Below are 11,284 nucleotides of genomic sequence, written 5' to 3'. Positions count from 1 at the left end.
AAAGGTAAAAAGTTCAACATCCAGCATTCCAAAAGGGTCTGTGTCTCTTTAAAAAAGGCACAGCAACTGGATAAGAGGAAGTGAACTCAATATGTTAAGTCGCTGTAGTTAGATGAAGCAGTTTTAGTTGAGATCTGCCTGAATGTTGTTCATATTTTATATTACTGGTAGACAAGATATTTATTCTCCAAACATCAGAAATACCAATATCAAGTTAACTACCACCTATAACTGAATCTTTGAAAAGATATTCATCCCTTCAGCCCTGAATAAACTGATTCTCCCAAGATGGCCAACCCTAGGCATTCAAAAACCATGAGTCAGGCCTCAAATATCATGAGATTTTCTTAAAATAATAAATGTGTGGGGGGGGGGGTTACTTGCCTTCTGGTTTGAACTTCTAACATGTGCTTGGGTCACATTTTCAAGATTTTCTCTGCAGTCACGAAGGTTAGAATCTTACTATTTCTAAAATGAAAGCTGAGATTCTCACATAATCACTTGACTCCAGAAGGCAGAAAACCACATAATATCGCAAAACTGATAATAAAGAGAGTTGGCAATACTGGAGTTAAATAGGCCTGCATACTACAGTACGCACAGAAGCAACCTTTTCAGGTCAGATCAATCTGTGCATTTAAGACACGGAAGGGAATGCAGGATACAGTAGTACTGTGCCAGAAGTTTTGGGAACTGGTTTAGAGTTCAAAGAGCAAAATTACACATACCAAAAGAATTACGCATACACAAAATTTATTTCTGTTACTGTAGCACAATTAAGCAGATCCTGCTTTATTCTCCCTTCCTCTCTCCCACACCATTTTATCCCACTATCCAAGAGTTACAAAACACAGTGAGCATTCACGATCGCCTTTCAAGAGGGATAAGCATATTATGCCAATTGGCCTAGTCTTCAGTACTAAAATCTTGGCATTTTACAAAAAACTGTATTAAATATTATTGAGACAAAGAGAAACAAACTGGCATGTTGGAGTGGATTATTATTACAGTGTAATACAAATTTAATTGTGGCCCAGGTTTGACCACTTATTTCCATGTAGTGTACAAAACATATACGATAGGGTAAATAAAGTGGCAGTGCTTTCAAGCAGCTTCTCGTCATGTCAGTGTGCTCTGAGAGACACTCATTGGTAAGGTGTTATTAATAGTTATCTCCTGCCGAGTTTGACATCGAACCATTGCCAGGACTGCTCTCCGGAACCTGCAATGTGAGGAGGGAAGCAAAAATTCAGATGATTAGAGGCATAGATAAAGAAGCAAAAACAGAGATAAATTAAGATCAAATTCCTCAAATGTGCTATAACAATAAGGCTTTTTATTTTAATAAAACTTTTAGAATTCAATTAGTCTCTAGTCTCGTCTTCTGCCAGTGTAAATCAAGAGGAACTCTGTGGAGGTCTGTGGAATTGCATCAGTGTGAAACTAGCATGCGTGGAATTTTGTTCGAGTGACCTTTACAATCCATTTTTTTCAGGACAGTCCCATTTTTTATTTTTTGTCACACATCACCTCCATATTGGTGCACAAAACAAAATTCATTCCACACATGGGTGGGAAAAATTAGAGGGAACACTGGTCATTTCCCGAGCAGGGGATACTGGTGCAAACTCTAGAACTTGATTTAACTCAGCCCTAGCCCCTGGGGAGAGCACCCACAGCAGCACCGCCTGTGGTGCTTGGTGGACCCCATGAGTCAGGCCAGCACATGTTGGGCTGCCCGCCAGCACAGCTGTGTGATAAAATGTAGGGACATGAGTCGGTGAATGGAAGCATGCTGGTTGTGTGGTACATGAGGGTCTAGGTAAAGGGCAGATCTAAACCAACAGGGTTGGAGAGAAGAGTCAGACCATATCAACTACTCAGCAGTAACAGTTCAGCTTATCTGTATGGATGTCCCAGACCCTGCTTGCAGGTTGGGGAATGGGAAGGGGAGGATTCCAGCATCCCCAACCCCTGTATACTTCCGAACCACAAGCAAAACCCTTTTGATTTTGGCTGTTTTTGTGAGACCAGGAATATGTCCCAAAATTATTATCTCAATTCAATATGATACCTATGCTCAAAATATGATATAGTTTTATTTTGACAGAAGAGGAGCCAGCAGCTTTGTAGGTTTGCTCTTAAACGTCTCAAACTACCCCACTAGGACACTTCCCAAGCCAAGCAATTATATCCATGGGAGCTACATGTCACTAAGGCCCAGATCCTCCAAGGTATTTAGCCTCCTAACTTTAATGGAAGCTAGGAGGCTAAATACTTTGAGGATCTCTTGGGCCTAAGCAGCCATACGTTTTAGCCAGTTTAATTAAAAGCAGACAGTCCCAGATTCAGATAGGATTCAAATTTCACCCTGATCCCATCTTGGCAAAGGACTGTATCTGAAATTGTTTTGCAAAATATTTTTATGAGGATAAAATTGAAGATATCATGGAAATGTTGTCAGACACCTTCAGACATATATAGCACAGATACTACCCCCTACCTTTATTAAAACCTGTCCAAAAGATCATCCAACTCATCACAGATAACTCAACACTGGTTTAACCTTTCCATCTCTTTGTTAAACATTTTGTTGTATCTTACAGAAGGTCTTTCTACACAACTAGGATGCCCAGTAATCATAAAGTAGATGGAGGCTGTTAATTTAAAAATGGGACACTTACTTTTTGTTTGCAATGACATAAATACAGGGGTTATAGAATGTGGAAGATTTTGCAAATAGAGGTGCTATGATGGCCATTGCAGGAGAAATCTTCTTTGGGTCTCCAAAGGAAGACCATAAGCATACAATGGAATATGGAGACCAAGCCACCAAAAACATCACAATCATCACAATAGACATCTGTAAAACAAGAAAAAATGTTTGATAGACCAAACCATTTATATATGCTTACCAATAGCAAAATCAAACATTATATTAATTTAAGAATTAAGACCCTCCTCCATCACCTTTGTGACATCTACTTGATCAGACCAGTCTATGTTGATGCTCTCCAGGCAGTTACTGGTAGTGTACTGTTTCATTGTTCGGGAAATATTGTAGTAACAGTAAAACATGACTGTTAAGGGCACGACAAAATTAACAGCAATTACAGTCATTGTATAAGAAACAAAGGACCTGTAAGCCAAAAAATAAATACAAGATATTACAACTGTGCAGCTTTGAAAAATGACTGAAAAATGCATTGTTCCCTTATGTTTTATTATTAATAAAACAGTCAGAAAAAACATTTTCAAAAGGTAAGTACAATTTCTTCAACTTGATACGTTTTATTAGGCTCAGTGACTCTTACACTTAGGATTCCTAACGCTTTCCAATGTCAAGTATTCTAACATCCTTTTTTGATTTATTATAGACTACTTCAGTATCTACTTCTAAACTGCCATTGACTTTTAGAAATTGCATGGTATGTTCTTAGGAGAAAACATTGACCACAGTGGTGAATAAAAATAAGTGATGGGTCTACATTTGAAAAGTAAAACAAAGTTTTCAAAATCTTACGCATCATTTTTCCGCCAGTTTATTGTGCAGGTGGCTCCTGTTGGATCTGGGGCATAGCTAGCCCAACCTACAACAGGGAGCAAGGCCCAAAAGAATGCATTTATCCAAGCAGCTAGGATCAGGGAAGTATAGGTACAGGTAGTCATTCTTCTTCCTGTAACCAAGCAAATATTTTTACATCAAACCACTCTATTCTTTTACCTCTCTCCAAGGTTTTATTTGAACCAAAAATGTTTCCAAGCAAGACAATTAGCATAGTAATTATAAATGATCCTTACAAACACCTGGCATACTGCAGCTCACCCATTTTACTTAAGCTCTCCTATATCACAGATAAATGACATTTAAATACACCCAGAAACAGAGCAGGAATAAATCTCAGCATTATCACACCTTCCCCCACACAAAGCTAGCAATAATAGATGTTGCTGATGCCATATCAAAGAATTGAGAGAAAGAAAAAGACCGGGGGGATGTAGGGAAAGTGAAAAAATTAACCATTATAATTTTTAAACCCATAATAAAGATCAAGGGAAAAATACAATATAGAAAATGAATGATATTAAGAATGCAGGTCAGCTTCAATTAGTCTTCTTAGTATTATTAAATTATTCACAGACCTGAAGAGCTCTGCGTGGCTCAAAAGCTTGTCGCTCTCACCAACAGAAGTGAATCCAATAAAATATATTAACTAACCCATTTTGTCGCCCCCCCCCCAGCTTCAATTATTGTCAGGAAACATTCCACTAATAAAGGCCAATGGCTTCCTTCTATATACATGACTTTGTTAGCTATATATGGGATAGCTCACATAACCAATTACTGCAGAACCATGCCCAAATTTTGGAAGTAGGTTTCCACAAGAGGAAATAAAAGAACTTGCATGAAGGTTCATAGATGTCAACTAATAAATGATTAAAATGATCATTTTTGTGCAAGAGTTATATCCAAGAGAACAGTACCTATATCAGGCCTGCAGATTGTCAGGTAACGATCAATTGCAACAACTGTAAGCAACCCGATACTTGCCATTCCAAAGAAGATATTTAAGGCAGCATAGATCTGAAATTTAAAAAGATAACATGTCCATTGCACTTACGACTGCAAATGCTTCCAAAGGTTTGAGTCTCCTCCTGTGTCCTGAAGCTAAGTGTTATCATGGGTCATATTCAATGCATTCATCAATGACCAATTTGTTTAACAAACTATTAACAATTTGACAGGTTTCAGAGTAGCAGCCATGTTAGTCTATATTCGCAATAAGAAAAGGAGTACTAGGGGCACCTTAGAGACTAACCCATTTATTTGATGCATCTGATGAAGTGAGCTGTAGCTCACAAAAGCTTATGCTCAAATAAATTGGTTAGTCTCCAAGGTGCCACTAGTACTCCTTTTTTTATTAACAATTTTAGTTGCTTAAGTAAAACTAAACATTTTAAGATAAGTGTGCTTGCATAAGACCTCATAAATCCCATTGAAGAAGTTTGCCAAAAGTCACCATTTATTTTAACTCATGTTAAATAATGAATTTCATGATCCTGGGATGCAAAGTTGTTTATTTTTTAATTAATGTTTTTGTTGCATATTGGGGAAACACAAACATTTTTCTTACTGCAGAAGTTATAAACAGAAATTCACACTATTCTACGATTTCAGTTTTCAGGATTTCTTCAGTTTAGATCAAGTTGAGTTTAGAGTTCTGAAGATCCTAAGAACTCAAATCAAGGCACAGTGGAAACTCTCAAATCTCATCCACAAAATATGTCATCCTAGATGCAATTAAATGAGCTGCCCTGGATCGCTGGTGAACATTGGCTAAATTTTGAATTTGAAATTAAATCTGCAATCAGGCAAGTTGTGTGTGATTTCAGATCTTGTTGGGAGCATTCTGCTGTCCTGTTTAATTTTTGCCAGACAAATATTTGCAGGGTGTATAATGAATATGGCTGCTAAATACTCATTTAAAATCATATTTAAGTAACTGCATGTGCAGTAAGCAAAGATTATTACATTTCTGCTAATGATACAATGTTTTTAGTGACAATTTTACATGAAGAGAGAAAAATTGTGCAAATTCTAAAATAAGATGGCCATTTCTTTGAATATTTACCAAGATTTTCAAGATGACTACTGGTTATGCAAAAGTCTATTTTATGGGTACCTTAATAGACATGCCTTAAAGAGGCCTGATTTCTGAAAGTGCTAAGCTCCCAAGCTCTGCAGATCAGATACTTTAAAGTGTATCCGTTTGACCACCCAAAGATTGAGGCACCCAAAATCACTAGTTACTTTGAAAATCTTGGTTACTGAGTGATGAGAAGCATCCATGAATTCTACAATAAGTAATGGGATTTACTTTATTATAGTTATTTTAATATTGTATATTTAACATCAATACAAGTTTATGCTTCAATAATCTTCCAAAGTTTAAATAATGAAAATTAGCAATGAGTCCTAAGCAACTCCTCAGAGCCATATACCACTGAATTTTAAGGAAGTTCAGATCCAGACCTGGACCCATTGCTAAAGAACATTAAAAAAATCAAAAGGAAGGTATTTTTCATATATTCAGGTTTGTGTTTAATTGCTTAGTACTTGTTTGGTCCTTGATTTAATATAAAAAAATCCCAAATACCTGGCATCCAGTGTAGCCAAATTTCCAGCTTCCATGTAGGTCTGAAGCAGCAGACATAGGATAACCAATGCCACTAACACCGATGTCGGTAAAAGCCAGGTTAATAATAATTGCATTTGTTGCTGTCCGAAGTTCCTTGTACTTAACAAAGATGCCTAACACAATTATGTTACTGAGAAGGCTTATCACCCCTGTGAAAACACAGAAAAAGGAAGCCTTACAAGTGGCAGAAATAAAGATACAGTATAGGTAGTAACAAACCAAAATACATACTCATAATGAAATCTAAATATAGAATGGGTTTATTTGAATCTGCAAAGATCATATTTAACAGAGAGAGCTTTCCTAATTTACGGTCTCAAACTCTGATTCACTAAGGTTTATAAGGACATGATTAATTTTAAGTACAAAAGGACATGCTTTAGTATCTTGATGAATCAGGGCCTCACTATCTGAGCTCAATGGGTATGGCAAGTATCCAGAATCTCTCAGACTAGAATCTTAAAAGCTCCATCCTGCTGAAGTAGTGCTGAGCCCTCACTAGCACTGCTGAACACACTGCATTGTCATGATCCAGCAGAATGAAGTACACTGAAAGGAGTGGGTGCGGCAGGCTGGTTGGGCTGGCAAAAACACTCTGGCATTGAACTGCTGGCTGTGATACTGCTTCACAAGATGCAACAGAAGCCTTTATGTGGAAGACCCTCCCAGCAACTGCAGTAACTTGCTTTCTGCTAAGGACAGCTCTGCGGCAGAACTCTAAAATAATGAAAATGGCTACTATGCACAGAATTTGCATGTGCTAAATTATGAGTAAGCTAGAGTGCCTTGATCATCCATCTCCATCCTAGGCACACCCACTTCCTCCCTGCTCATCGGTGGTCAGTTCATTGCAGGCATAGGAGTTTGCTCACATTGTATATATTCCACTCCTTTAAGTCCAGTCCTGCTTCCTTTGAGTTTTCCAATTGGCTTCACGAGTAGCATGGTTGGACCCAAAGTGAGGGCCATTCTGCACAGCTGCTTTGTGCTGAGCACTTGCCCTTATGCTGGAGACACTATTTTCCGTGTGCTCAGCATGCTATCTGCAGGATCAATATGAATGAAGTCTCCATTTTCTTGTCTCTCCATTAATGATTTCATTTAAAACAAAGCACCCTAATTTTTCCTACATTCTCAACCAGTAGGGACAGCTTCACAATGAGCATCAGTGTATGGTTGTCTCATTGAATATACAGCCAGAGAAACTGAAACAACAGCACCAATTGAGCTCTGAATCTTATTACAGAAACTATTATATTTAAATCAAATATTTTAAACACAAATGTAGCAAAGTCTTGTTGATTTTTCAGCTATATTGCATTCTTTTTATTATCACAAGCTGTTCAGAACATTAGCAGCTATCAGAGTGGGCATGTGTTCAGACGGGAAAAGTTTCCTGTACAGCATGCATTTAAATGACAAGAAGGTGCTGAGTGTACCTAAAGGCCACATATGTTTTGATGATTACCAATGGCAGGAACGGCACAGCACAAACTATTAAAATGAAGGAAAAACGTATCCAGATTCAGAAATAGCATAGGGATGCCTCCACTTTGTTCTGTGAGATGTCTTGGCATGAAAGGATTTCCTCAATTAAACCTTGTGATATTTGCCACGATCAAGGTAACAGAGCCTTGTACATTTTTTGATCAAGAACAGCAAAAGGGGGCTCCCCTCTCTTATTCTTCTTTCTAACGGACGGGAAGAAAATTAAGGCAGTCTCTATTCAACAGGCAATAGAGCAGGACCCTGTTACTGTGAACTTCAAAATAATTAAGTAGAATGTAACTCCTGAATAGATACAATGTTTTAACTACAGAGGGAGTTTGCAGCTTCAGTTAGTAATCCTTCACTTGTAATGAAGCTATTCTGTGACTATGAAGCACTTGATTTAAGATGGTTCCATTTCACCATTGTGAGCAAGCCACAGAGACAGAAATGGTTTGAGCATACCAGTGGTCAACATTAAAACAAAAAATAACCACCCTGTAAACCAAGCTCCAGCAGTTATTTCATTTTCAGAGCATGGTGAAATATCTGCTGATACTATAGCATGATAGCTGTTGATAAATGTTGACTTAATGGTGACCACTGTATCTGTATTTCCTTTCCTTTGTCATCTTCTCCATCTGCTAACTAATACAATGAGATTAAAGTCTTCCACTGATGAGCTCTTTCTCCCATGACAATGGAACTCAATTACTGACCAACATGTTCAGGATGTGAATTTGTTAGAATGAGGTGTTCAGAAATGGACCAAACTCATTGGCAAAAGTTCCTGCACTTAACCTTGGTTCATACTATAGCTGCAATCATTGCTAGCACTGCTTCCCTAATCAACTAAGACAAAGTAACAAGAAAGAGAAAAGGAAAAAGAAAAGAAAAAGATTTTTCAGCTACAGTTATTTCAGACCGTATTTGTAACAGTTAGTAAAATGTTTTCAGACAGAAGTGTGAATGTTGGGTAGACTATGTCCCTTTAACTCAAAACCCAGCACTGTAGGTTTACACAACTGGCAAATACATACAACAGACCCACATGTCAGTTGCCCAGGTGGGAGAGAAAGAGGAGAGGTTTTTGCCTTTGCTAATCTCTGTATCTCCTGGTAATATTGCTCTTCATAAAATGGTCAAATTATTTGATAAACCAGACATTGTTACAACCCTAATCCTGTCAATTTGAGTTAAATCAAAGTCTGGACAAATGACCTACATTTCTGAGAGTGCCAGTATTATCAATTTATCTGCAGATGATCTGGTGGCACCAATGAGTAAAAGAGCATATCTGGAGTTTCAATAGATTATTATTGAGTACAATAGATTCTTAGCAAAACTACAAGGAGAACTTAAAAAAGATTAGAGCTGTTTAAAATATCAGCCTTGGTATCAAAAAAACTAAATGAGTTCATCTTAAACAGAAAAACGATTTGTCAAATTCTATACAAAAAAGATTCACTGAGTAAAATTTGACCTTCATAATTACTGCACATAAACCATAAAAATCAGAATAATTAGTTGAAAATTCTTCATAAACTAATAACGCTGAAACTGGTTGGAAAAAGTATGCCCAAAACTTACAATATTTCCTAACAAAAATATGTATACCTAAAATGGCTTAATTTTTCAATTGAACAGGCATAAAATAAACCCAGACATATTTTTAAATGTGCTAGATTGTAGAATTAAAGAATTTACTTTTGAAACATTCAGTTGTCGTACTGAAATAAACAAGTTTTGAAGAAAAGTTATTTCATATTTGATCTTATTTACTTCATATTTTGATCTCAGCTCCTCCAACTCTTATCCCAAAGCCCACTGCAATGAGTGGGAGTAAACTGACTTTGGATCAGGCCCCCAACATGTGTGCTACTTTTCCTAAAAATGGGTCATCAGTGAAACAAACATACTACTGAAACAAGAGTCTCCTTATCTCCCATCAATGAGCAGTCCCCTCCCTATCAGTGACATTCCAACACTTCCGCTTACAACCTCCACACAGACACCCATGCACATGCTCAGATTACACATACATTGTTGTGAACATGTGACCCTCAGAGGCATATCAGGATAACTTCAAGCATATCAGTGAAAAATGCAAAATGTTGCAACTTCTATTCTTATTCCTTTTGCACGCTGGCAGAATTCCGCAGTTTTTGCTATAATCACGTATAAGCAAAATACACTTTTTTAAATAATGCAGTCTTAAACTGTACCCCTCATTTTAGAAGTTTCTATACATTTTACAGTCACCGGTTGTTTATCTACTCATCTACCTTCAAGTTGAGAGACACTAGACCTTTTGCTTTTTGTATATAAAAGATATTTCATTGGCAATAACCCAAAATGAATATTGAAGCCTAACTTCCCATTAAAAAAAATAAATAACCCACCAACCTTCATACCTGCTGTTATTAAGTAAGCTGCGACTATATTGTGCTCAGTCTGTGAAAAGACTGACTGAGCTTCATTTTCACTTTCTGAGGAGTTAGTTGAAACATTCCAAAACATTTTAGACTGAAGAAACTGGGGTATTCCCTCCATGTCAGTTCTTCAAGAGGACATACACAAAACACTCCCAGATCCTTTCAGGCAAATTCTTCCATTATGAAACAGACTCACTGAACAATTTTAAAAAACTCCCGTCCCCCCACCCTCCGCTGACAAGCTACCAATAGGATTTAACTGGACTATGCAAAGGAGTTTACATGCCCAATTTGTGCAAGGAAAAGCTTCTAAGCAAAACAAAGAGCAGCAAAGAACTAGGTGCATTTCCAACAAGATGCTTACATTTCAGAGTCTTATTGCTAAAGAGATTAGCTGTCACATGCCCCCACACTTTTTACTTCAACTTCTTGTGCAACATTTCAGAAGATCTAGACAAGAGTTGGCTAGATTCAATAGAACTTCAGCCTTCTTTGGAATTAATTCTAATAATCACAGAGAGCACAGGATAGGAACACTAAAAATAAAAAATAGTTTCTCTAAAAATGTAGGATACACCTCATCTAAACTCCACTTTTACTCCTTACTATAACTTCTCAGAAGTCTTTGTTGATTTGACTTAAATAATCCTACTAGTAAATATTAACCTTTCATGATTTCTGTATGCTAAACTCTCATAATTTTTTTACATGTTAACCACAATCCTTTTTATGTTGTATATTTATATGTTTAGTGCCCTATACCTACTGAAACTGAAAAGTTCTTTGTCCTTCAGTTGAACCTAGTACATGAAGGGAAAGTGAACCCAGTAATGGAATGTATGTAACCTTTTACCCTGACCTTACAAAGATAGCCAAGACATCCAGGGAAGGGACCCTATGGAAGTATGTTAAAATAAATAAGACTGGGTAATTGATAAGGGGGTGTTTATAATCTCAATTACGTTCTGTCATTTATCAGGGACATTTCATAAATCGCAGAAAACATCTGTGACGACAAATTATGACCCACTGAAAGATGTTTTTAACTCAAAGGAAGTGGTTATTACAACAGGTGTTCTTAATAACTGAATTAGAAATTCCTTTAGCTTATCAATTATGTAAACTAAGTTTCCATAAAATAAATTCTGTAAGTAAACACAT

At 37.0% G+C, this 11,284-nt stretch overlaps 1 protein-coding gene across 1 annotated transcript; it reads right to left on the bottom strand.

Moving 5' to 3' along the window:
* Window positions 1–736: 736 nt before the first annotated feature.
* Window positions 737–10,241, bottom strand: RRH (retinal pigment epithelium-derived rhodopsin homolog; the record flags this gene model as incomplete). Its single annotated transcript, XM_084627143.1, has 7 exons — window positions 737–1,222; window positions 2,685–2,863; window positions 2,971–3,139; window positions 3,524–3,677; window positions 4,486–4,585; window positions 6,159–6,349; window positions 10,103–10,241. 7 exons carry the CDS (start codon window positions 10,239–10,241, stop codon window positions 1,120–1,122), a joined length of 1,035 nt encoding a protein of 344 aa, XP_084483269.1. The 3' UTR covers window positions 737–1,119.
* Between the last annotated feature and the right edge of the window lie 1,043 nt (window positions 10,242–11,284).

This window comes from Lepidochelys olivacea, assembly GCF_965140295.1.
Source record: "Lepidochelys olivacea isolate rLepOli2 genome assembly, chromosome: 4".
Classification (NCBI taxonomy): domain Eukaryota; kingdom Metazoa; phylum Chordata; order Testudines; family Cheloniidae; genus Lepidochelys; species Lepidochelys olivacea.
The sequence above is the reverse complement of the archived record's forward strand: the minus strand, read 5'-3'. Positions and strand labels throughout refer to the sequence as shown.